General features: G+C 36.3%; 1 protein-coding gene across 3 annotated transcripts in view; it reads left to right on the top strand.

The window, feature by feature from the left end:
* Positions 1 to 25,577, top strand: part of LOC123671389 (hemicentin-1) — a 482,600-nt gene that overhangs the window by 422,663 nt on the left and 34,360 nt on the right. For all 3 annotated transcript variants that reach the window (XM_045605217.1, XM_045605219.1, XM_045605218.1), the window contains 2 exons: positions 17,998 to 18,110; positions 23,946 to 24,141. In XM_045605217.1, the coding sequence (XP_045461173.1) occupies positions 17,998 to 18,110; positions 23,946 to 24,141 (309 nt within the window). The remainder of the gene's footprint in view (positions 1 to 17,997; positions 18,111 to 23,945; positions 24,142 to 25,577) is intronic.

The following is a 25,577-nucleotide window of genomic DNA, read 5'->3' as shown; positions in this document are numbered from 1 at the left end:
TTTATACAACAGAGTACTCAAATTCAAATTTATGAGTAGAAAGTTTATATGCAAAAAACCGGTAAAAAATGATAGTTGTCACCTTTTTTTCAATGTTCTTTCATGAAATTTGGGTGGCAAACTTCAGATTCGAATTCTGTACCCCAGAAACAGAGATAATAAATCAAAAAAATTAAAACTACCCCATCAACTGAGTTTTAGCAGAGATAGATAATATACGCCAATTTTGAACTATCGTTTGAGCCAGGTTTTTCGGACCAAAAACTGTATGGAAGAAAACGTCAGAAGATTAAATTTTTTTTGTATTTTTTTTTGATGTTCCGTCACAGAATTTTGGTGCTAAACCTCAGATTCGGATTCAGAACCCAAAAAAATAAAGGGTGTTTTTTTTAGAGCTATAGAACTTTAAATTGCAATAAAACAACGATGGATCATTCGATTGATATGAATTTTATTTATCCGCAAGATAATCTTGTGGCATTACATTTTAAATATGACCGACAAGGCTGGCTCGGATGTAGTCCAATCTGGACGTCCAATTTTCGATTACTTTGTCCAACATTTGTGGCCGTATATCGGCAATAACACGGCGAATGTTGTCTTCCAAATGGTCAAGAGTTTGTGGCTTATCCGCATAGACCGATGACTTTACATAGCCCCACAGAAAGCAGTCTAGCGGTGTAAAATCACAAGATCTTGGAGGTCAATTCACAGGTCCAAAACGTGAAATTAGGCGGTCACCAAACGTGTCTTTCAATAAATCGATTGTGGCACGAGCTGTGTAACATGTTGCGCAGTCTTGTTAGAACCACAGCTCCTGGACATCATGGTTGTTCAATTCAGGAATGAAAAAGTTAGTAATCATGGCTCTATACCGATCACCATTGACTGTAATGTTCTGGCCATCATGGTTTTTGGAGAAGTACGGAAGGATGATTCCACCAGCCCATAAAGCGCACCAAACAGTCAGTTTTTCTGGATGTAACGGTGTTTCGACATACACTTGAGGATTAGCTTCACTCCAAATGCGGCAGTTTTGTTTGTTGACGTAGCCATTCAACCAGAAGTGCGCTTCATCGCTAATGGACGTAGTGCGCGATACGTATTCCGCACAGAACCATTATTTTCGAAATAAAATTGCACTATTTTCAAGCGTTGTTCAGGCGTGAGTCTATTCATGATAATTTGCCAAACCGAACTGGGAATAAATCACTTGACAGCTGTTAAATCGGTCGCCATCTTGAACAGAAATGCCAACTTAAAGTTATATACCTCGAAAAAAAACCCGTTACATACGATCGAAAAAATCAAACTAACCCATAACTTTTCTTTGAGGGGCACATGTGAGCACAAATTGACTGGATTACGTAGAGGTAATTTAATTCAAATTTCATATTACAAATTAATTGAACTGAGAGTGATAATTTCATCCACTTTTTACAAATTCCATTAAAAAATATTTTCGAGATTTTGAAAAAAATAAGTTTTTTTGACATCTTTAACATTTCGGGGGGGGTTTGAACCCCCAAAACCCCCCCCTGGCTACGCCCGTGTGAAGTACATACTGAAAAGTATCTGAGATAACTCTGATCTAATATGTAATAAAAGTACCACTTAATTTATAGAGCAACTGGACAACTATGTAATCAAGCTTCAGCAGCGTAGCAACCAGGGAGCAGTTAGAGCAGTTGCTCCAGGTTGAAATGCTCTGGTAGACACTGATGAAGTACTGAAAAAAATTCCTTCGTATCTTCCTCATAATTAACCAAATCATCGAGAGCAGAATGTCTCTTACTGAAAAGGTCGGATATCAGAAACCAATATCGAAATACGTGAAGATGTGAGTAAGCCTTTGCATAGTAATTTCCCGGCTTTTGACAATTCTCTCAGACTTTTAAATATGGGACTCATTTTACCAATGTCGACAGCTTTTTATGAGTGATCATTTTCCTGTTTGAAGAGAATAAAAACTTATTATTTAACGACCATCATGGTTATCGATAGATTATCATATGTCTCAATACTCAGCATTAAAAAAAACAATGCCAAGAAATTATAATAACCGAATGATATCGTAAACTATTTTTTTTCTCTTTGTATTATTATTGATTTTGCTGATGACAGGTATTCATTTTTCCTTCTGTTATTGTATATCATGTCTCTCGTTGTATTGTGGTCGTTTGTCTTTCAATGCTCGACTCAAACGCATTGATCGCGTTCGATGACGATCGCCTGTGATTGTTCCAGTTGGTTTTAGCAACTCATAATACACTACGCCGAGCTGGTCCCCACAAATACTGAGCATGACCTTGAAACCGTGAATATTCGGTTTGGCGGTCGACGTGGAAGCATGACCGGGATGCATTTTTCCGTTTCCTATGGGGCTAGCGCAACCAGTTGCTCTAACATTCCCAAGGCTGCAACTTCTCCTGGACGTGAGCTACGCCCTTGAAACCTTAGTATGTTTTAGATCGAAACTTGATGTTTGAAAAACTTTTTATTTGAGTGGTCTGTGACGAATTATTCAGGAGATATAACGATTTTTGGATGGAAATTCAATTTTTGCAGCAATACAAAGAATCGGTGAGAGATACCAGAATTGACGATCTCTCATAAGCCGAATTTCGAACTCACCTGGAAAATTTTTTGTCGAAAAATGTTTGTAAAATTTTCCAAAAATATTGATAACATTCCCAAGGCTGCAACTTCTCCTGGACGTAAGCTACGCCCTTGAAACCTCAGTATGTGTTGGATCGGAACTTGATGTTTGAAAAACGTTGTTATTTGAGGGGTCTGTGACGAATAATTCAGGAGATATAACGATTTTTGCAGGGAAATTCAGTTTTTTCCCAAATTTCGAGTTCAAATTTCCTCGAAACATGAGCTCTACGAAGAATCGGTGAGCGGTGCCAGGATTGAAGATCTCTGATTAGTCGAATTGAAGATCTCACCTGAAAAATTTTTTGTCGAAAAATTTTCGTAAAATTTTCCATCCTTAGAAAAGTGGAAAAGAATAAAAGTTCTTTCATGGAAATATTGTATCATTTTTTTTGGTTGGTTCGACTATGTAGATCACGAAACTGCTTGTAGTTTGGCGGTCAGTACATTATTTCAGAAATTATACGTAAAAATCTGAAATTTTCGAGAAAAAAATTTATAATATTCGCGAGGCTGCAACTTCTCCTGAACGTGAGCTACGCCCTTGAAACCTCAGTATGATTTGGATCGGAAGTTGATGTTTGAAAAACGTTTGTATTTGAGGTGTCTCTGATGAATCATTCAGGAGATATATCAATTTATGGAGGGAAATTCAGTTTTTTTCAAAATTTCGAGTTCAAATTCCCTCAAAACCGTGAGCTCTACGAAGAATTGGTGAGCAGTGCCAAAATTGACGATCTCTGATTAGGCGAATTTCGAACACACCTGAAAAATTTTTTGTCGAAAAATGCCCCCCAGAAAATTGAAAAAAAATAAAAGTTTCTTCATGGGAATATTGTATCATTTAATTAATTGGTTCGACTATGTAGATCACGAAAATGCTTGGATTTTGGCGATCAGTACATTATTCCATAAATTATAGGTAAAAATCTGAAATTTTCGAGAGAAAAATTGATAATATTCCCGCGGCTGTCACTTCTTCTGGACATGAGCTACGCCCTTGAAACCTTTGCATGTTTTAGATCGTCGCCATTGCTCATTATTTCCTAGATAATTGACACAAATACTAATTTGAGCAAACACGTAAAAACTCCTGACTTTACGTTCCTTTTTTCGTAGAAACCTAACCGAGAGCAACGTCCGCAATGATAAAATCGAATGTTAAACATCAATTCCGGACATCCCGGACGAAATTGCTCGTAACTCCGACTCGGGGCAGGCAAATGCCGATGAGAACCGTACCAACTGTCGTCGATCGACGTGCATCCGATCGAAATCGGGATAATTCAAGACGAACGGTCGAAAATCGGGCCACTCGAACCCCCCGAACTTTTTCATCTGTTCCAGAGAGTCATTCTTCCGCGCCAAACTCCCAATGGGAGACCGGAAAGGGAGTGTAAAAGTCGATATCGGCCGTCCGGGTAAACATGGGAGCTCCAGAACAAGTTTTCGTAATAAAATTTTTGTCGCACAGCTTAACCATTCTAATGCGCCGCCTAGGAGATCGTTTATTCTGGTTCGCGCTCCGCTGGGCGCTCGCCGTTCGAGAAAATACGTCGGACTGGGATAGATTTCGTTCTTTTTGCGGTCGGAACGATCACCAAAAATCTCGGAGATAATTGACCGGAATTACGGAGATGCGCGGGGTACAAGTACGTGGAATTTATCGTTTAATATCTCGGTTTTAACGTGTATTGTTCTTGAACGCAGCCTGATCACTTGCGATCTCTTATTGCGGAGCGGAATAAAATTATTTTAGATAATAAACATTGGTAATTGTACGAGGAATTTAGGGAACAATGCGAATGGCACAGGTTGGGTTTTGGGTAGAACATCTAAAATTCTAGACGAGCAATGATGCGCATTCCGGAGATTTTGCTTGCATAGTCATACATATCTCCTCCCAACTTTATAGATAGAATGAGAGCATGTGGACGATATAGTTAGATTCACGGCTTGAGTTGATAATAATCAATCTACTTGACTTGGCTTTACTTGAAATCAAGACAAATTCAAGTCAAGTAGTAGTTTTTCAATGTCAAGTCAAGTCAAGTATTTATTTATGAAGTACTTGATAAATCAAGTACATTCTTTGGGAGTCTTTCTCGAGCCAAGTTACGAGGTGCGCCGCCTCCCAGAGGTATGGTGTTTCGTCCCGAGATCAATAGTGGACTCATCAGTTGGGCAATCCAAAGAACTCTGCCCAAGAAACACCCTCTCACATCATCGTGGTTACGGAGATGCGCGGGTTACCACTATGTGGAATTTATCGTTTAATATCTTGGTTTTAACGTGTATTGTTCTTGAACGTATAGCTTGATTATTTGCAATCTCTTATTGCGGAGCGGAATAAAATTGTTTTAGATAATAAACATTGGTAATTGTACGAGGAATTTGGGAAACAATGCAAATGGCACAGGTTGGGTTTTGAGTAGAACATCTGAATTTCTAGATGAGCAATGGTGCGCATTCCGGAGATTTTGCTTGCTTGGTCATCCATATCCCCACCCAATCTTATAGAGTAAGAGCATGTGGACAACAGCCTTACGTCATAATATAAAAAAAGCTCAATATTTCTGTACACAATATACCCAATCATCATCGCTTTGGCAGTTAGAGGAGTATAATATAGTAAACTGATTATGATCCGGGTTTTTCACCATAATTTAACCCCCCCCACTTTAACTTTGTTACTGAAAGAAGTACAGAAAAATGTTTCCTACAAAAGTTTCACGAAATCGACCAGTGTTTTCTAAAATGATTTCACAAAACGAAATATATACAGAGTGGACAAAATATTGATTACAACTTCATTTTTTCAAATGGAAGACCCTATATATTTTTCTATATTCGGCTGGCTCTTTTTCCCCTGATTACGAATATATAACATTTATTTGGTCTATCTCTCTTATTCTGAGTACCACAGTGTTTTAAATTTCAAGAACCACCTGGCAAGATAAGTATCTAGTTTTCAAGTGGTAGGCTGCGATAACTCAAAATACCCTTTTTTGAGTTATCACGTTGGCAACGATTTATGAAACTGTTCATCGAATATGCACTACACAGAAGCGGAAAAATTTGAAATATTTTTTTCCCTTATGTGAAGAACAATAAAAATTAGTAAGCTACAAGGAGAGAATATATGGAGTTGCATCCTAATCATCCAATTCCAATTTATAGTAAAAAACGTATATCATATCGATGCCAACGAGATAACACAAAAAAAGGGGTATTTTGAGTTATCGCAGCCTACCACTTGAAAACTGATTACCTACTGAGCATGCCAGGTGGTTCTTAAAATTTGAAACTCTGTGGTACTCAGAATAAGAGAGATGAACCAAACATATGTTATATATTCGTAATCATTTGAAAAAATGAAGTTGCAATCAATATGTTGGACGCTCTGTATATATTTCATTTTGTGAAATTATTTTGAAAAACACTAGTCGATTTCGTGAAACTTTTGTAGAAAACATTTTTTTGTAGCTCTTTTAGTAACAGAGTTAAAGGGGGGGGGGTGGTCAAATTATGGTGAATAACCCGGTACATTTTCAGAGTAATAATCGTAGACAGAGGGAGCATAAGTCATTTCCATTAAGCGAATTTCCTCCCCAACATTAACTCTCAAATTCGACATAAGAAACATATAAGGACATATAGGAACATAAAAACATAGGATACACATAAGGACAACATGAACTATCAAATATGGAATAAGGAACATATAAGGCCATATGAAAACACATATCAGTGATACAATATTTCACTGAATTCGCAGATTTCTCCGGAAAGAACACACTTCTCATTTCCCACAGTGAATAAAAGATTCATATTGAATCGAAAGATATTGAAGTTAATACCTTAAAATATCAGAAAACCTTCACACCATGATAAACAACAGAGGACAGTAGAAACGGAATAATAACACTAAGCTCCCAAAGCCTGGATTTCAGCACACTTACTTGATGAGAAAGATCGTATTTCGTACTACAAAAACTTTTCTGACAGTTTTGTGATTTGTTAACTCAGTTTAGTTTAGGTATGCTTCAAAGATAGACACTAGCCGAGAGAAAATACACTATATTGCACAGTTTTTCCTCGATAAAGGCGTAAACGCAAGCCAGGCAGCTGAAAATGTGTAAGCTGTTATGATCCTGAAATTGTAACAGCCAATCACGCGCAATTTTAGTTTCGTCGAGGCAGTTCCGGTAATTTCGATATTTAAGATGCAACACGCACTGGATGACCAATTGTCGAAAATGTCGATAAAATCATGGATATTGGTGAGTTCGACCGTCATGTAAGCTCTGTTTCGATTGCCCAAGATCTAAAGATCACACAAAAACTGTTTGGAACTATTTGCATAAGGCTGATCTCAAAAAGAAGCTCGATATATGGCTATCACATGAATTTACGCCAAAAAGTTTTCATCTACGAATCGCTGCTGAATTATTACGACAACGTCAAGGGAAAACGGTCATGGTCGAAAAATGGAGAGACGACGGAAACGGTGGCCAAGCTAGGAATGAAGGTCAGGAAAGTTTTGCTGTGTGTTTAGTGGGATTGGCAGGGAATTATCTACTATGAGATGCTCTCTTAGAACTGAACTGTTAATTCGACTGTCTCAATTTTTTCCAATAGGGACGAAGGCTTCTAAGAGAGAGGCATAATGATTAAACCTTAAAAATGTCAACAAGTTATCATATTTATGTTTGACATAAATCGAATCATTCTAACTATGGTAAGGGTAAAAATAATGGATTTCTTTTCACGACACCTCATATAATAGCTTTTCTTCGGAGTAGATATATTCTTGAGAAGTCTTATCACTTTACGAAATATCCAAAATCTTATACGATTTGATATGCGACTACGAAACTGTTCGAATTTTTCATTCCTCGCTGCAATTCGTTCCAAAGAAGACAAATCGAATAGTCATTGAGTTTATATAGCTGAAGAAAGTGGCGCCACTTTGCATTTTCCATCCGATCGAACATTATTCCTGATGAATAAACATTAGGGTAAATCGGTTTATAAATTCTCAAGAAAACGGCCATCTTCCTGGCCGACACGAATTTAATGGAGCGCGTTTTCAAAATAGCCAACAATGAAGTATTCACGAGCAATTTCTTATTCCCTTCAAAATTATGTGCCCGAGTTCCATTTTTATAGTCTGAGTTATTACTGTCCATTAATTCCGTAGCTGCTTGCTTTCTCAATTAGGGAATTGTTGGCCCAGGAAAGAATAAGCCAGCTTCCGGCGATTTACCCACACCTGAAAAAATTAGCAGCTGTTACATTAAAGAAATGTTTTGGGCCTATGAATTAGGGATATGAAAAACACTTACTCGTGAAGTTTAACACTGCCTCCTTAATTTCAACGTGAAGATTATGGAGAGTAGACATGAGGAGAATAATCCCTTATGGTGGAAGTGTTGAAAAAGTGTCCAGAGGAAAAGTAATTTAGAGTGCGCTAGTGTAGCTAGAACGTAACCAATCCAAGAAGGCGAACCGCTAGTGTATGGAGAGGGTAACCAATCCAAGAAGACGAACATCCCCGTCTACTTCTTGCTTTATCTCTTTCATAACTCTATATATAATCTCTTTTATAACTTTTCCTATGAAATTCAGCCTCTACCTACACTAGCGCCCCCAATTTGGGTCAGTTCAACGTAACTTTTGAAACCAAAAGTTTATTCTAATTAGCTCTATATTCCATTGTCAAGATATTGGTTTCAGTTTTTTTTTTTGTGAGCGCAAGTTCTATTGACAGATCATTTCGTCATAATGTCTATAACTTTCGAATTTTGAGCCGGTAGGGGTGTCAAACGATAAGATTTTGAGTCTTCTTCTTCTTATAGTTTCTATTCGTTTCGGATGTCGGCTATCATATATTATGCTATCTTCACTTTGTTCACTGCAGTCACTGAGCTTTACTCATACCAAACCAGATTCTAAGATTTTGAGTCACTGATGACGAATCTGTGGCCGAATTCAGTTATATCCGTCCGTCTGATAACGGAAAAACATAGAAACTTTAAATTATATGAAATCCGACTAAGAGTTTCATGAATATGACCGTTCAATTCATCTTTTCAAATTCTTATATCTCATAATTTATCTATTAGATTCAATTAAATTCTGTTTGTTTATGGCTAGTACCTTTCACCCGGGAAAAAAATCTCCATTTTCTGATTTGATAATTTTCTGAACCATAGATGACCTCATGGATTCACATTATCGATGAACTTTATATATGTATAGTATATCCAAAGTCACTTGAACTAGTCCATAAAAACGCTTGGCCATAGAGGTCCCTTTGAAGTGGATACCGCGATCCGTTAAATACTGGGGTTTATATTTCCGTGTATTATGAATACAGAAATATTAGTTCCATTTTTTAACAACCGAATTTTTCATTTCGTTTCGATCTGATGCACATTATTTCAATTCTTGAGAGAATGAGCTTTCATATTTAACCATTAGGCGGATTCAGCTCATTATAGAACACACCGAATATATTCGAACCTTGAACCTACCTCAAAAGATTCGAATATCTAGCATAGTTCGTTTGAGAGTTTTCGTGAACACAGAGAATGAGGGAGACGAACCCAATCATTTAATATCACTCTCTTATCGAAATACAGACATTTGATTTCAATGATTTTATTTTCTGGAAGTTCGGAAGAAGCATTCAATCTCCAACTGTAAGAAGAAGTAAAGAACGACGAAATAAATATCAAAGACAAGTCACAGATAATTATATCGAAATCCTCAAGCAGTGATTTAATTTCAGCCCTCCGTGAATGTTGAAAATTCAATTCATTCGAAATAATTAGCTGTGCAGACTATATTGTTGCCTCAAATATTATAGAAGTATGAGTATATAATAGGTACCTACTTGGTGTTCCTAAAGACGTGGGCGGATTATATGAAGCGAGATCCTGTGGATGAAAATAAGAAAAAAAGTTTATACCATTTTATATCCACAGATTTTATGAGGTCTTCATTCAGAAGGCTCTCCAGGTTTTCTTATTCATGTGTTTTTGAACAGCATATACAGAGCTCGAGAGTGAGTCCAAAAAAAAATAGAGATTTTAGAATGAAAGGCATCACAACATAACTTAATTCATTGATCATTCTTTTTTTATTTTGTTTATCGTTCTCTGGATGACGGTCTTCTTGTTTCGAGTGTATTTTTCGATCTTACGAGGGCTTTTGATTGCGTTGATCCTCAGTTTATTGTAAGCAAGTTGCATAATATCGGATTTAGTTCTCAGTTGGATGCAAGGTTTCATTTCAGACAGGACTATGTCTGTTAAAGTCGGTAATTCAGTCTCTCGCGCGTTCACGAACGACTTGGAGGTTGCTCAGAGTTCCGTGTTGGGGCCTTTGCTTTTTATACTCTTCATTAATGACTTGCCTGATTTCGTTTTCGAATGGCTTGTCATTTTTGTGGATGATAATTCGGTGGCTGTCTCGGCTCGGAGTCTTCCTGAACTTATACGACGCTGCGAGCTCTTGGTTGATGGTTTTGTAGAGTGGTGTAAAGCTAATACTCTGATTGTTAATATTCCTTACTCTGAATTGATAATTTTTGAAATTAAGAACGCCTTTAGTGAATCAATTTCAATTAATTGCTTCGGCAATGAGTTAATGTCCAATAACTCAGTTAAATTTTTAGGTTTATATGTTGACAAAATTCGGCAGATAAGGGACTCGCTCTCCGTTGAATCCATTATAAATACTTATTACAGCTTGTGTTTTTCCCAAATTGCCTATAACATCATAATATGGGAAAATTCTGTGGATTTCAGTAGAGTATTAATTTCCCAGAAACGTATAATTAGAATGATTTTCCGAGTTGGTCATCTTGAACACTGTAAACCTTCATTTGTTGCCAATAGTATTTTGACTGTGCCTTCTATATTTATATATAAATGCTTATTATATGTGAGAGACAACAAATCTGCTTTTAACAAGTTGTGTAATTTTCATTGTTTCTCTACAAGAAGTACTGAAACTCTGTCTTTGCCTGTTCACAGAACAAGGAAATTTGAAACATCTTCATTTTATCAGTGTATCAGGCTTTGCAATCACTTACCTGATTCTGTGAAAGTCATGAAGACATTAAGTTTTAAGAAAATAGGTAAATCGATGCTGATTAGTAAGGCATATTATACTGTTAAGGAGTATTTAGATGACAGAAATATGTTGTAGTGATTTGTAAATTTGTAATGATATGACTTGTCCTATATCCAACATTGGGTCCAACAGGATCAATAAATTATTATTATTATTATTATATTATTATATCATATATGACATTAGAAAGTGTAAAAGATAAGTAAAGTGGTACTTTCAAAAAAATATGATGATGACATTTCAAAAAAAAAAACTGATATATATGTATAATTCACTCTTAAAAAATATACAAATTAAATATAGGAAGAGAGTTAAACGAAAGAAGGTAACCTGTGATGTAGCAACAAGGAGTGAAAATACTATACAATAAATAATAAAGCTGATCTGTTGACACGTGACTAATTCATCAAAGCGACAGCTTCATCGCCGATTAATCTGTGAGATCGCAGTATAACCGCAGCGCTTTTTTTTCCTGAATTGAGCACTTGGATGTTTAAATGAAATCACTTATTAGTTTTATAATAACAAACAGAATGATTAGATAGATACTGCAAAATCCGAATTTTTGGGTGATTTGTCATTTGAAAAAATAATTCTGGCCATATTTAATAAAGAAATATTTGACTGTCAAATTTGGCTATTTTATTCATTGAAAATACAGCTTCAAGAACATTAAATTTCAACTTGTTTTTGTTTTGTTTTTTTTTCCAAAATAATGATTTTTTTTCCGAGAGTTATCTTCTTCCAGATAAGTTGCAATTCATCAATTATTCCTCAAATTTACCCAACTAAAAGGGAGTAAATTGAAAATAATATAATAAAAGGGAAAACCTTCTGGTTCTCCACTTACACTGGCAATTAAAAGATGGGTTGATCTTGAATCGTCTAAAACACGTTCTCGAATATTTTAACAAATTTCAGAGCGCATCATATTTAAATTCAATTTTCCTGTATAATTGACGGAGGTAGCGCGTTTTGAGAGAACTTATGAATATTCAAATTCTAGGGTTAATTGAATAATTATGTCAGGTTTAATATACGTAATTTCCATCTTACAGACAATGAATATCACATATACCTGCAATCATTCTGTTCCACTTGGATTATGGCATTCATTAGAATAACATATCAGTCACTATTAATTGGTTGATGAGGCAGGATATGTAATGAAATCTCACTTCTAGCAGAATTTCTATCATCGTAGTAATATCGTGCACGTCCAATTAATATCATTTTAATAGGACTCGAAATGACCTTTGATGTGTTTTGCGGGTATAATCTAATGGATCCTGTTGGTTGTGGATTATTTCAAATAGCTGTAGGTGTTAATCATGGAAAGAAAAATTATTTCTAATCTTTCTTGAAATATTTGAAATGGACGATTGGGATCTATGGAAACCAAAAATCAAAAGATATTGTTTTTTAGTTTTGTTAGTGACAATTGTGAAATATCGAGGAAATCACAACTTGAAAAAAAAATGATGACAGAATTCAACATAACCTTCAAACCGCTATATTTCAATCGAATATTAGATTCCGGATAGATCGTCCCAATAATTTTCAATGTGGCCATGAAAACATACAATTACGTGAATTAAGTGAAGAAACAAGTCAGAATTCTCTCAAGGAGTTCCAAATGACTGCATATTTTCAGCTGAAAAAGTTTCATCAATATGTTCTGCCTAGATGTCTGCAAACTTTTTCAATAATTGCAAAATAATTGAATGAGGTACAGTTCTATTTGAAAGAAGTTTGCAGACATCTGAGCACTGTCTAGAGAAGGTTTAGCGATAAATATTGATAAGACTTTTTCAGCTGAAAATATACAGTCATCTCGAACTCCTCAACAGAATTCAGACAAAGTTTGTGTTTGTTCACGTGGTCTCCATTTTATTTTGTCAAAATTAAGATTAGATTCGGCTTATCTTCAATTGATATTGTTAGTAGGTATAAGCTAGAATTGAGTCTCCATATTCCTTTGAAAATGTATACGTGGATAGTATACTGCCAGCTCCCATACAAATCATGAGAGTGATCCGTAAATTCGCAGAAGACTTGAAAACTTGTCGGTGATTCAATGAAGAATAAATCGTAAGAAATACTCAGTCTGAATTATTTTAAGGAGTTCAAAATGACTGGATATTTTAATATTCATTGTCTGCAAACGATATCTGCAAAGTATCTGACTGATAAACATTGATGAGACTTTTCCACCTGAAACTATGCAATCATTTCGAACTTCTTGTGAGAATTCATGTAGGATCCTGTCATTGTTTCCTGTAAATAATTGACATGGTTAACAGAATGCTTGGATACCTATTAGTTTCTTCAAGCGTCGAGAGCATGACAGTGGATTTACAGGGAACGAATGGTTGTTGTAAATAAACTAAAAAGGAAGTGTTAATTCTTCGAGATGTCGAAGACAGGTCAGGTCGATTACCCTATTGTAAATCTTAGGAGATTCACTGGAGTTGGGAAAGCTTGAAAACGAGACGATGGTACCGGATGTGTCACATCTGCGTATCATCTGCTCGTCCTTCGAGAATATTCCATGATCCATGGCCGATGAGATTTCCAGGAATCCGCGAAGAGCTTTGTGTAGGCGGAACGGCAAAACTCTTATTGGACTAGGGGTGGTACTTGGTACTTTCTCTCGATATCGGAGTGATGCTGAGGGTGTGGCCAAATCGGAAGAAGGGAAGTCGATAGTCAGGGTAAGGAAGTAAGTTGCGTTGAGTAGACAGTTTAAGTTCGGTCTAATCGAAGTAAGTTCAGTCTAAGTCGAGTTCGGTCAGTAAGACTTAAGACGTACGACGTGAAGACGAAAAGACAGTTGGCGGACTAGAACAAGACTAGTCGCGAACGAGTTAAAGACGAGACGACCGAAACTAGAATTAAAGACGAAGACGTGATATTCGAAGACGTTTCGAGTAATTAACACTCGAGTTAAAGTCGAAATTCAGTGCCGTATCTACTGTGATGGTAATGTAATTATGGCTTTGTAAATATATGTAAATAATTAAAAGAGTTTAATTATTACAAACCCGAAAAAAAAAGTCACGGAGAAGAAGAGGAAAGGCCAGGTAATCGAATCATACCTCTAGACGATCGATTACTAAGCCCACATTCATACTGTGTTTCTAGTTATTCACGTGGTATCCACTTTGTTTCATCAAAATTGATGTTCCAAAATATTTTGACGATTTCTTTGATTTGGCTAGTTATAATTAGGACCTATAAAATTGCGGAAACTCCAGGGTCAAATTCTCAACGTTGACTCATAGAAACACTCCACAAACGTAAAGCATGATAATTATCATCATCGTTGGTGGTAATAACGACCAAATTACCAGCCCTTGATTTGCCCCATACATTTCAATCTAATATACGTAGGAAAAGCAACGTTCTATAGAGGTCCTCATATCCTCGCCGTGTAGTTAACCGAGTTCGATTCCGTCAAGTTCAAGACTTGGATGTTTGAACCCCGATAAGGGTACCCTTTTCGTTAAGTGACATGTAAGGGCGGTTTTGGGGGTGTCGTTAGGCGCGTGTTCGCCCATGCGTGGCGTGTTACACAGCGGAAGCCGATACTCGACCTGAACCAAATTATTCATATCTTTGCATATTAAACATGGAGCACGGGAAACTCCAGCCTGGCCGGAAGGAACGTTCAGATATTTACTAGCTCGAATTAGGGAAAGCATCTCCAGCAGCTTGAGCAATTTAATTCTGCTTATTGTTTTCGCCCTTTCCCGCTAATAAACTTGAACGTTTCGCCGAATTGAAAATGTCCCTGTCTTCTCCCCGTTAAATTATGTATAAGTCGGAGTGGGATGGTGTGCTAGAGTGTGTCGTAGTTTTCGGAAGGTGCATGAAGAATAGATGAAGAGAACTGACGTGGTGGGGAGCTAGACGATCGGAAGAATTATTCCTTGTACGTGTTTTTTTGTTTATTTAGAAGAGGTGACTCTTCTTTGTTTAGTCATAGATACCTTCATTTCAAATATTCCCTGAGAATACATAAAGAAGAAATGAAATAGTATCAACAATAGAACTAAACTCAACTCATAACTTAATAATCTCCTTTCAAAATAATCATTTGAACCATACACCTCAAGATCATCATATCAGCATTTGAACCGGAGTGATAGGCCCTTATTTTGTCGAGAAGGAAATAGTCACGATCACAGTAACTTCCCAGCGTTATGTGTCAATGTTGGAAACCTTCCTACAGCCTGAATTGGAAGAACTCGCTGAAGAACACGATATGGGTTAGATCTGGTTACATCTGGACACAGCTCGAACTTCATTAGCTGTTTTGAGTCAGATGTTCCCAGGGAGACTAGTCTCACTGAGAGAGCACGTTGGTTGGCCAGTGCGCTCACTAGATGTGAGCATCTGCGACTTCTTCCTTTGGGGCCACCACAAAGATAAGGTCTTCAAACATCGTCCACACACCCTGCCAGAACTCAAGCAGCGAATAACCGAAGAAATCCGAGTCAATTCCAGTCGAGATATGCCGAAAAGCGGTCGAAAACTTCCAAAATCGACTACTTCTGTGTCGATGTTAACGGCCGCCATCTTAGTGATATTGTTCTCAAAACTTGAGCAGAAAAACTATATTTCCTACTGTTTCGAACGTTTTTCTCTAACTTTCACCATTCTTTTTAAATAGCCTTTCGAAACTTGTCAGTCGGCTCTGCCGCACCCTGTAAAAGAAGGCCACTTTTCAGAAATAGTCAACCTATGCATGGGAACATTATTATTGGTTGTTTTTGTATTTTAGGTGGAATTTGAATTATTCTATAGAAATTCAGATTTATTTTTATGAAGAGACAATAAACATTCCATATACCATTTATATTCCCCTACACGATCACCTTCATCTCAAATTCAAAAGTATTCTTACTACTCTCTTTTGTATAATGAATACCGACTTCACTGATGTACTGATTCCCCAAAAAATTAATAATCAAAGATTTATTAGAGAATTTTTTTTTTCATTTTTCCCATATTGTCGGCTTGTACATTTACATTTGCAATTAGTAAAAATATAGAGCGCATTCGCCATTTTGTTTATATTTACACTTACACATTCATAGAGAAAACTCCACCTTTTGACAAAAAAAAATTGTTGAGAATATTGCATGAAAACCTTCAAATAGAAAAACTATTCTCACCTCTCCATCCACCTCTCAACATCAAAAGATATTTGTTTCCCTCTGAAATAATTTCGTTGTATAGTGTTGTGGTGGCTCTTTGCTACCACAAGGGATAGCGTTGAAGATATAAACCCAACCGTTTTACGCCAAAATCGCCACGCTCTAGTATGCATGTGGAAGGTGTAGATGGCAGGAACCACCGAATTGTCATAATGATGATTTCATTAGTGCTTCCACGATGAAACACGGCAATCCCCGATAGAGGGCTCACCATAAAAATAGTTCAAAAACGACTAGCCAAAGTGTTATGAATATTACTTCATAGCAAATATATATGCTGGATGTTTTCTCTCTTTCCTCACATGTTTTGATCAAAAAATTTCGGACATGGTTTGAAAACGATAACGTTTCATTATTTTATGATTTTGTTGATAAAGATAAAACTATTCATTCTCATTAAAATGCTTCTTTTACGATACTCAGGTACAGTATAATTTCAGCAATCAATTCGTTAGATTGGTGACGAAACATCAAGTTTTCATAGTAGCTTCTTTTGGAAAGATCCTTGAAAAGTTATTTCTCTTCAAACGATAAATAGAACGTTTCCTGCAACTCAAATATTCTCTTTATACCCTATTAAAAAGCAGTACGTGTATATCTTCATAGATTCCATTTTCCAATTATGGTATTATTTATGCATCAGTGGATTCCAACTTTAGAACAATTGGTATATGTACATAGACATATTGCAAAGTGATTATAGCTTCTAAAAGTGACCGAAACATTTTGGGTTCCAATCCATTATTGAAATAAAAAAAATTGCTGTCCTGGAAGTCCATTTGACTCTTGAATCTCTAATACCCTTATTGGCAGAGCAAGATCCAGACACTTTCTAATTCTTACAAGTTCTTGTCTGAGCATGTCAGGGTACAAAAAAATCATAAATGTACAGCATAACATAATTTAAAATTGAGTATCCCTAAGTGTTTTTCGATGTTACCATAGGCGTTAATCAACAACCTAATGCTCAACAGATCATCTTTGAAGTTGAAGGAGTGCCCATTCCTCTTTCCTACTGCTGTAGAAATCCGATTGCAGATTGAGGTTTATGAAACAGGTACATCTGCTTGTGAAAAAGTTACAAGTGACCCTGGTTTTGACGGTATTGCTTATGTTCTCATATCAAATTACCCTTGTTTGGATTCTGTTACGAAACACAGTTCTAAAAAAATTACAAAATTCATGCTATAGGTTTATATTTGAACCACGGAAGTACTATAGGGTCTCTAATAACCTGTGGTGGTTAGGGATTGATAGTTTATTCAAGTATCAGACGGCATTGTTGGTTTATGGGGTGCTTCATCTCAGCCTCCATATTTGTGGGATAAATTAATATTTCGGGCTGATGTGCAAGATGTTTGTGTTAAACATTGATCTAAACTCATGTTGCCTAGATTCAAATCAGCCACACATCAGCGTGTCACGTGTCAGCGATTGAAGCAGTCACAATATTTAATTGTATTCCGGTTTTTTTGAATAACAGTTCTCTATACGAAGTGAAGAAAAAGTTCTGCAACTACTCTCGACTCAACTCAGTTAATTTGTTTTCAGTTAATTATTTTTCTAAAATAGATATGCATACGTATTTTGAATACAAGTTTCCTGTACAAGTAATTATTTGAATATGATTATTAATTTTCTCTTGCGTTTTTTTGAATTATCGTTTTTATTTTCGGGTCTGCTATTAGGTAAAATAGCTTGGGCAGGACTTCGAATCCATACCTTTTGTATTGTATGAAACAGCACGAAATGAAGGCGCTTCATTGATATTATTATTAAATAATACAGCAAGTGTAATAGTGTAATTATCATTAAACACAAATATTTAAGAATACACTCACAGTGAGATCTCATGAAATATTCAAAATCACTATCTATTATGATTAAAGATGAGATATTTTGAAGATCTTCTTCATTTTCTCAAATGAAAGAAAAAATGAAGAAAAAAATTAACAATATTTTTTTTTTGCAGGTCGACCTGATCAAGTACACAACTGCACTGTCACAAATATTTCGATGACTTCATTTTCTGTGAAGTGCTCAGAAGGTTTCAACGGTGGACTACCACAATCTTTTTTTCTTGAAGTAAGTATTTTATGAATTGAAAATACTCTCGACGTGAGAGCCGCCATAAAAAAACATGTGAAAATCAAGTGAAAACGGATCATTACCATTAAAATCCATAAATGCTGGTTCCTCCAAGAGTCGCCACTTTAAACTTAAGGTTTTTCGAGAGTAAGTGAGCCCATCAGTGATTTAGACATCTTAGATTTTAGTAATCTTTCCCTACTCTGCTTCATAGAGAACGATTTCTTTTACTTCATTTAACTTCACTTGGGAATAAAAAGAAATGAAGAGGCCAACACACTTGCCAGAAAAGGAGCACAAACTCCCTTCATTGTCCTAGAAAGTCTCTATGGCATAGGTAAATGTACCTACAAGAAATAGTTTCAGGCGAAGAAAAAACAGAGAGAAAAACTCTAGGGGAATCTTCCTGGGTTGGATCATTCCAAGGAGTTTTTTCGAAACTTTGATATTACAAGATCCAAAAAGTATCTGGTTCTTAACAACAAGAGGCTACACCTCCTCACTGAATTCCTAACAGGGCATTGTTGCCTCAGGAAGCAGCTCATGAGAATGGGTCTAAGAAAACGAACGGTGTAAATTCTGTGGGGAGGAGGATGGAATTCCGAGTCACCTAGTGAATGACTCTCCATCGCTAGCCAACGCAAATAACGATTTGGACAAGAGACTTGTAGAAGTGAGGAAGTAACCTCCCTGAAGTTGGAGTTCATTGGAACTGAAGAGCGAGCTTTAGACTCCACCTTCGGTGTCGGGCTCTTTCTCCAAAAATGAAAATGAACTCATGCAGTTTTTATGACAACACGCTTTCATGCAAAATTATCGGTAATTTTGATGCACTTGTGCAATTACTTACGAGAACAGCTCTGATGGTGGGCACAATAGATCAATATGGTCGCAGTGCAATAAAACTCCCTTAAATCTACAATCCATTTCATTTTATGGTAGAAAGGTTCGTCAAAATTAGACAATAACATTGCGCAGTCGTGGCTTACTTTTGTGGCGTGGAAGTAGTTACATTCTTCATTGTAGCCAATATTGAAAAATATTGAAACTATTCACATTTAGGAATGTTTTCAAACGGCTACGAAACAGTACTGTAGTCCTGGAAAATTATTAATTATTTGGTTCAAAACTTGTCGCTCATAGGAAATATACCTAATAATGAAGAAAATTTGGTACCAATCAAAATTATCCCATCATTCCGAAGCTATTCCTTCTACAATTTATTTCTCAAGCTCTAAGAGGCATCTTCTAAGCTCCTCATTCACCCAAAAATTAATTCTTTTTCATCATTGAACATCCTCGGTGCCAATTTTCACCTTTAGCCGAGTTCCCTAATTTCCAACAGGGAATGGCTTCATTAAAATTGATTGCCTGTAAAACGAAAAGAGAACAAAAAAGAACTTCATCGGTGAAAAGATGTTGAGATAGTTACGTCAATTAGATGAAACAGGCAGGCCGCTGCAAAAATGTCTCGGAAATGTGTCTAAATTCCTACAACTCCGTACAAATTTCTGGCTGAAAATTCCTTCTAATAAAATGGTGTGCCGATTATTTCGCTCTATATAGTTGGTACAGAACAAATAATTCTTCAGCGAAAAGTCTTTCGTCTGGGCAAAAAGAATAGCTGTCCAGTTGGGAAACAGAGATTGGAGTTCAACTGAATTATTCGGATCATTGAGTAATGAATTTGTTACTCTTGGATGTCAGTCGGACGAAGAAAATTGAGATAAGAATGACTTAGAAGTTTTTATTTTTCGCGTCACTGAACTCCATCTTGAAGTACTCCTGATGAGAAAAGAATTTCCCATTATTTCAATGGCTTCTGTTGGATATTATTCGATATGCGTCTTGAATTGAACCTGGTCATTTGTTCATATTAACACAAGAAGCTAGCACCTCTCACAGAGTACTCAAAAGGAATTGATTCTACACACACAGAATGTTGTACCCAAAAGGAATTGATTCTACAACTTTTTAGGTAATATACTAGCTCGATTAATGAAACGATATTTACAAGTCATTCTAAGAACAAATTTATACAGGGTGTTTCCTAAACATGCGGCAAAAATTCAGGGGGTTGTTCCTTGGACTTTTTTAAGCATGTTTTGTCCTTGGATGATTTTTGAAAAACCTCTTTGTTTCGAAGATACAGGGCGAACAACATTTTTCATATTTTTAAAATTAATAATAATAATAAAAATGCGTACCGCACTGTGTTTACTAAGTAGGTACAATTTATTTTTAAATTTGTTTAACAACATTCCAATTACTAAAAACGGCCAGTTTTTTGACTAAAAATTGATAAGTGCAGATGGTAAAGGAATACAGATTAAACACGGTTTTCATTTGAATTCGTTTTGTGATGTATTAGCAATTAACATTTTATCTTTGACTATTATGAATCGCTATAAGAGGTGGTCATTTTCAACAGTTTTTGTAGGTTGAGTTGAATTTTCATGTAATTTTTCATAATAAAATGTTATTATCTGAAATTTTGTTTCCCCTATATCTTCGAAACAAATAGGTTTTTCAAAAATCATCAAAGGACAAAATATTCTTAGAATAGTCCAAGGAACAACCTCCTGAATTTTTGCCGCATGTTTAGGAAACACCCTGTATAATTTTTTGAAGCGAAAAGTCCATTGGTGGACACTAAGTTCTGAATATTGAATCACACTTATAAGAGAAGTCTACAGCTCGAAGAGAAATAAGAAGACATGCCTTGTTTTTATAAAAAAGGCAGTGAAGTAGTTTGAATGACATCATTTACATAAGCACATACTAAATCAAACTTAAAATAATTGGTCTGCAGTCGAAGAAATCTTGAACATCTAAGAGTCCAAAGATTAAGGTAATACAACATATTAATAGTTTTAACATCTTCAAACTCAACTATTTCGTGACGCTAATAACTGAAAAAATCTACATATATTGGTCATTCCTCCTGAACCTGCGTCTCCCCAAAAATTTAAAGGATTAAATTTTATTCGCGTCTGAAATTAGCCTAAAATACAAATTTACAATCTCACCGCAATAAAATTCTATAATCGTCTTTCTTTCATTACAAAATCTAGTTGAAGACATTCTTATTTCTTAATTCAACAATTGTAATGTTGCAGTGACAAGGTATGCTTCTTATCAGGAATTAGATTGAATATAGATATTCCTTTATTTCTTCAACGAAACTCATTAAATTTTCCTCATCCTGGAGAAATTGTGAATCAGAATTACTTCTTTTATCGAAAATGGAGGAGATTCGAGCTAGTCTTCAATTTCTTCACACAGGCGACCTTAATTTTAACAGAATTAATTTCATCCCTAGGGTTGTAACTCCTTAATTGCTGTATAGGAGATATTTGATATCTACTGAATGTCAGTATAAACTGGACGATTGAAGCTGAAAATCCAAAAGGAGTTGGTGAAGCTTAAGAAAGGATGCAAAAGAAAGATGAATTTCCTGAACTTTAAGGGAAAAAGTTACACTCGAGTTCATAAATTTGGAACTAATTAAAATTAGAACTCTCGGTCGTTCCTCTGACATCCTATAGATAAATTAAATTTGCATTCTTTGTAAAAACGGATCTGGGGTACACAAAATGTTGTCGGAAGCTGTTACTGAGTTTTATTGATTGATCACCCAGAAGTATTCGATTTATTGTCATTAAGGATATCGTTTATTAGATTTTTTATGAGCATAATAATTTTTTTCAGTAAGTTTCAAGTACGGTTTCAGATATTCAGATGAATCCGCTACTGTATCTACTCGATACGTCCTGTATTTTGAACGTAATTGTCGAATTCTTTTTTGAAGTAGTCAATTAAGCGAAAGGCTGCTTCATTTCTACGCCATGCTAATTCCACAGCACAAATTAGCTGGAATTTTTTTTCTAAACTGTCTGGTGTGTTTTCATCGAAACTTGAACCAATCTCGGTTATTTCTTTCTCGTTAAGAGTGTCTGAGCTTTTTTTCTGTCTGGAATTGCTTGTTATTATTCTCTTTTAGCCGCACGAGTCTTTCTTGCATTTCCAAATATTATATCTTCAAATGGATTCATTTCTTTGTTGAATTCTTCATGGAACTTTTTCTGTGGGATTTCAGCAAGAATATTCGAACTGTACATTTTACTGTATTTTCTTCATATAATTTTCCATCTGCACGTTTTATGTTGAATTCCCAATCTTTCAGTATCTCTGTTTCTTTATTCGAAATACCAACACAAAGTTTGTAATTGTTCACAAAACACCGTAAACTGTCCCCATACATAATTATGTTTTGGCCTTCTCTCAAGGGATTCCGGTGTTTCGTCCCGATATCGCTGGTGGACTCTTCAGTTGAGCGATCCAGCGATCTCTGCCTAAAACGACCTCTCACACTATCGTGGAGAGGTGACTCTGCTGCAACGCGGAAGCTCCCTTAAACCCACCAGGGCTGCATTAAAGTGTGGCGCGACGCCCCTAACGCCACCTCTCGGGCAGGCAGAGTCACTACAATGTGTTTTTGTGGTAATCTCGAGTGTCAAATTCAAATTTCTTTATCTATTTCACCACTAGAACTATAACCAAAGCGCTGCATGTTGAAAAATTCAATGACATTTCACTGAACTTCACTTTAATTTTTTATTGGCGAACGTCCAAGATTGTTACGGAAATGATTACAAATTCGCAGGAGGTGAAACACCAAAACCATGATAGTTTATAAAATTGATTGTGGAGTTTGTGAGGGGTCTTATGTCGGATAGACTGGGAGAAACTTTAAAACTAGATTGAAAGAACACCAGAGAGATTGTCAGAATTTGAAGTCATCGACTGGTTTGTCTACGCACACAGTTGAGAGAGGTCACCGCATTTTGGGGACGCTACGATATTAAGAACGGTAGATAATAAGTTCAAACGCTTATTTATTGAGTCTTTGGAGATTAAATGCTTAAATACTTCGTTAAATCTAGTCACAGAGTCAGAAAGTATTAGCGCCATCTATTGTAATGTGGTTGACCTAATAATGAAAAAAAATGATTAAATAAGATAAAAATGAAGTGATTAATATTAGAAATAAAATGAAGATAATTTTAATAATTTCCACAGTTTCTGAGTGTTTACTTTCTTGTTGCCATGTGTTTTTACAGATATCTATTTTAAGATAATTGAATTGTGGATTTTACTTATTTTTGAGATATTAATTGTATGACCAGGAAGTTTTATTAAAAGGTGACTCTCATTGTTATGGTTCGGCCTAATTTTTCATTGTTAGATTCAGATTAATTGTAAGTTCAGATTTAGATAACTAATGAGTTTTTATATATTCTTTCGTAATGTAAAAAATTGTTTCCAGGGCCCTGAAGTTGGCTATGTAAATGACCGAAAGCTAGGCCATATTTAATAAAGAACTTAATAAGATCTTCAAGTGACTTTATACCTAATACATTATTCATTTAATCTTGTACTAAGTCAATAATTATTTTCTTGCAACCATGATACCATATCGTCAAAGGTTTTATAGTATTCATTTATCAATACGCTCTAACTATGGAAAATTTACGAATTTTATTGGAGTATCAGAACATGAGTTATAAGATTTGTTTCGGGCTGGATAAGTTTGAAATTTGATGAATATGATTAACATGAAAGTTCGTCCGTGTGAGGGAACATCTACCCTTCTCTTCTCTCTTATGAATCCAGTCGATGATTTAAGCGTTACACGGTTGATTGAACATTAAACCCAGTAAGAAACTTTCCGCCTTCGCCAATTTTTCTCTCCAGTTTTACAGGAACGTGTTATGAACACTGCAAAGCAGAGAGATTGATCGAATTTTCCATCTTGTTTTCCGTTTGCAGGTCCGAGAAAGCCAATCACAAGAACTCAAGAGCAACATGTCATCTCCAGTGCCGCGTTTCAGCGTTACGAGACTAGAAGCCGGAGTTCAATACCAGATCTCCCTGTTTTCCTGCAACTCGAAAGGGAGGAGCGAGCCCGTTACACTCCAAGCCTTCACGCTCCGTCTGCCAGAAAAACAGCTCACCGCGGAAAAAGGTAGGCCATAACGGAAATTATATTATGTCCGTTTATTTTGGTGAATGGTCCGGTTTCCGCAGCCCGGAGGATTCGGCCTTATTTATAAAGGGCAATTTCTCTTTATTCTTCCGCAACATGAATGACATCATGAAAGGAGTTGATGTATGTCCATCCGTGAGATTCGATTCTGTTATATGTTGTAATGCGGCCGTTATCTGTTTCCCGATAGAAAACATCCGCTTTCCGGTTATGGAATCTACCCTTGTGCGGTAAACGGCAGTCTGCTGTCTTATTGACGGACGTCGATAACAATAAATGTATCGTAGATAGTAGACTAAGCTAACGGTTATATGTTTTTTAGGGGGGGAGTAGCCAAGTATGACGGTTCTCGGAATCGAATAACTCAGTCTATTATTATAGTTATAATATATAGTTATTATAGTTTATATGAAAATATTAGGTATACATCTTTGCTTCCGTCGTTTTGCAATAGATGACTGTGGCGGTAAGTGGTAGGTGAAATATATAAATCGTTGATGTCATACAATAAGCTGAGGTATTCGTAAACATAACGCCATCGGAATATTAGTCGATTTGTGTTATTCCCGAAACATGTCATTTGCGAGAAGGATTTAATTTTCTGCTTCAATATGAAGAAATCTACGGCTGAGGCTCATGGAATGCTCTGAAATACCTATAGTGAGGCCGCTATTAGGGCAAGATCGTCACTTCAATAACGGTGATATTGACTTCGAAGACCAGCGGTGGAAGAGAAAAGGTTTTCGAAGATGAAGAAATGGAGGCAATACTTGATCAAGACTTGTGTCAAACGCAACAAAAATTGGCAGGATCATCGGAAGTAACGCAACAAGCCATTTCTAAGCGCCCGAAAGTCATGGAAATGATTAAGAAACAAGGGAATTGGGTGCTGTACGAGTTGAAGCCGAGAGATGTTGTACGGCATTTGTAGGCTGGTGAACATTTGCTTACAAGGCAAAGACGGAAAGGATTTCTGCATCGCATTCTGACTTGAGACGGAAAATGGGTTCATTACGATAATCCGCAGCGCAGAAAGTCATTGGGATATTTCGGCCATTCTACCATGTCGACGGCCAAACCGAATATTTATGGTTCCAAGATTAAGCTTAGTATTTGGTGGAAACAGATGGCGTAGTCTATTATGAGTTATCGAAATCGACTGAAACAATAACAGGCAATCGTTATCGATCGCCATTAATTCGTTTGAGCCGAGCATTGAAAGACATAACGACCGCAATACCACGAGAGACATTATAAAGGGATTTCACAGCATGACAATGCTCGACCACATGTTGCGAAAGTGATCAAGACATACTTGGAAACGTTTAAATGAGAAATTCTATCTCACCCGCTGTAATCTCCAGACGTTGCTCCCTCGGACTATCACTTGTTTGAATCAATGGCACAAGACCTCA

Source organism: Harmonia axyridis, chromosome 1 (assembly GCF_914767665.1).
Source record: "Harmonia axyridis chromosome 1, icHarAxyr1.1, whole genome shotgun sequence".
Classification (NCBI taxonomy): domain Eukaryota; kingdom Metazoa; phylum Arthropoda; class Insecta; order Coleoptera; family Coccinellidae; genus Harmonia; species Harmonia axyridis.
Note: the sequence above shows the minus strand (reverse complement) of the source record. Positions and strands in the feature narration are given on the sequence as shown.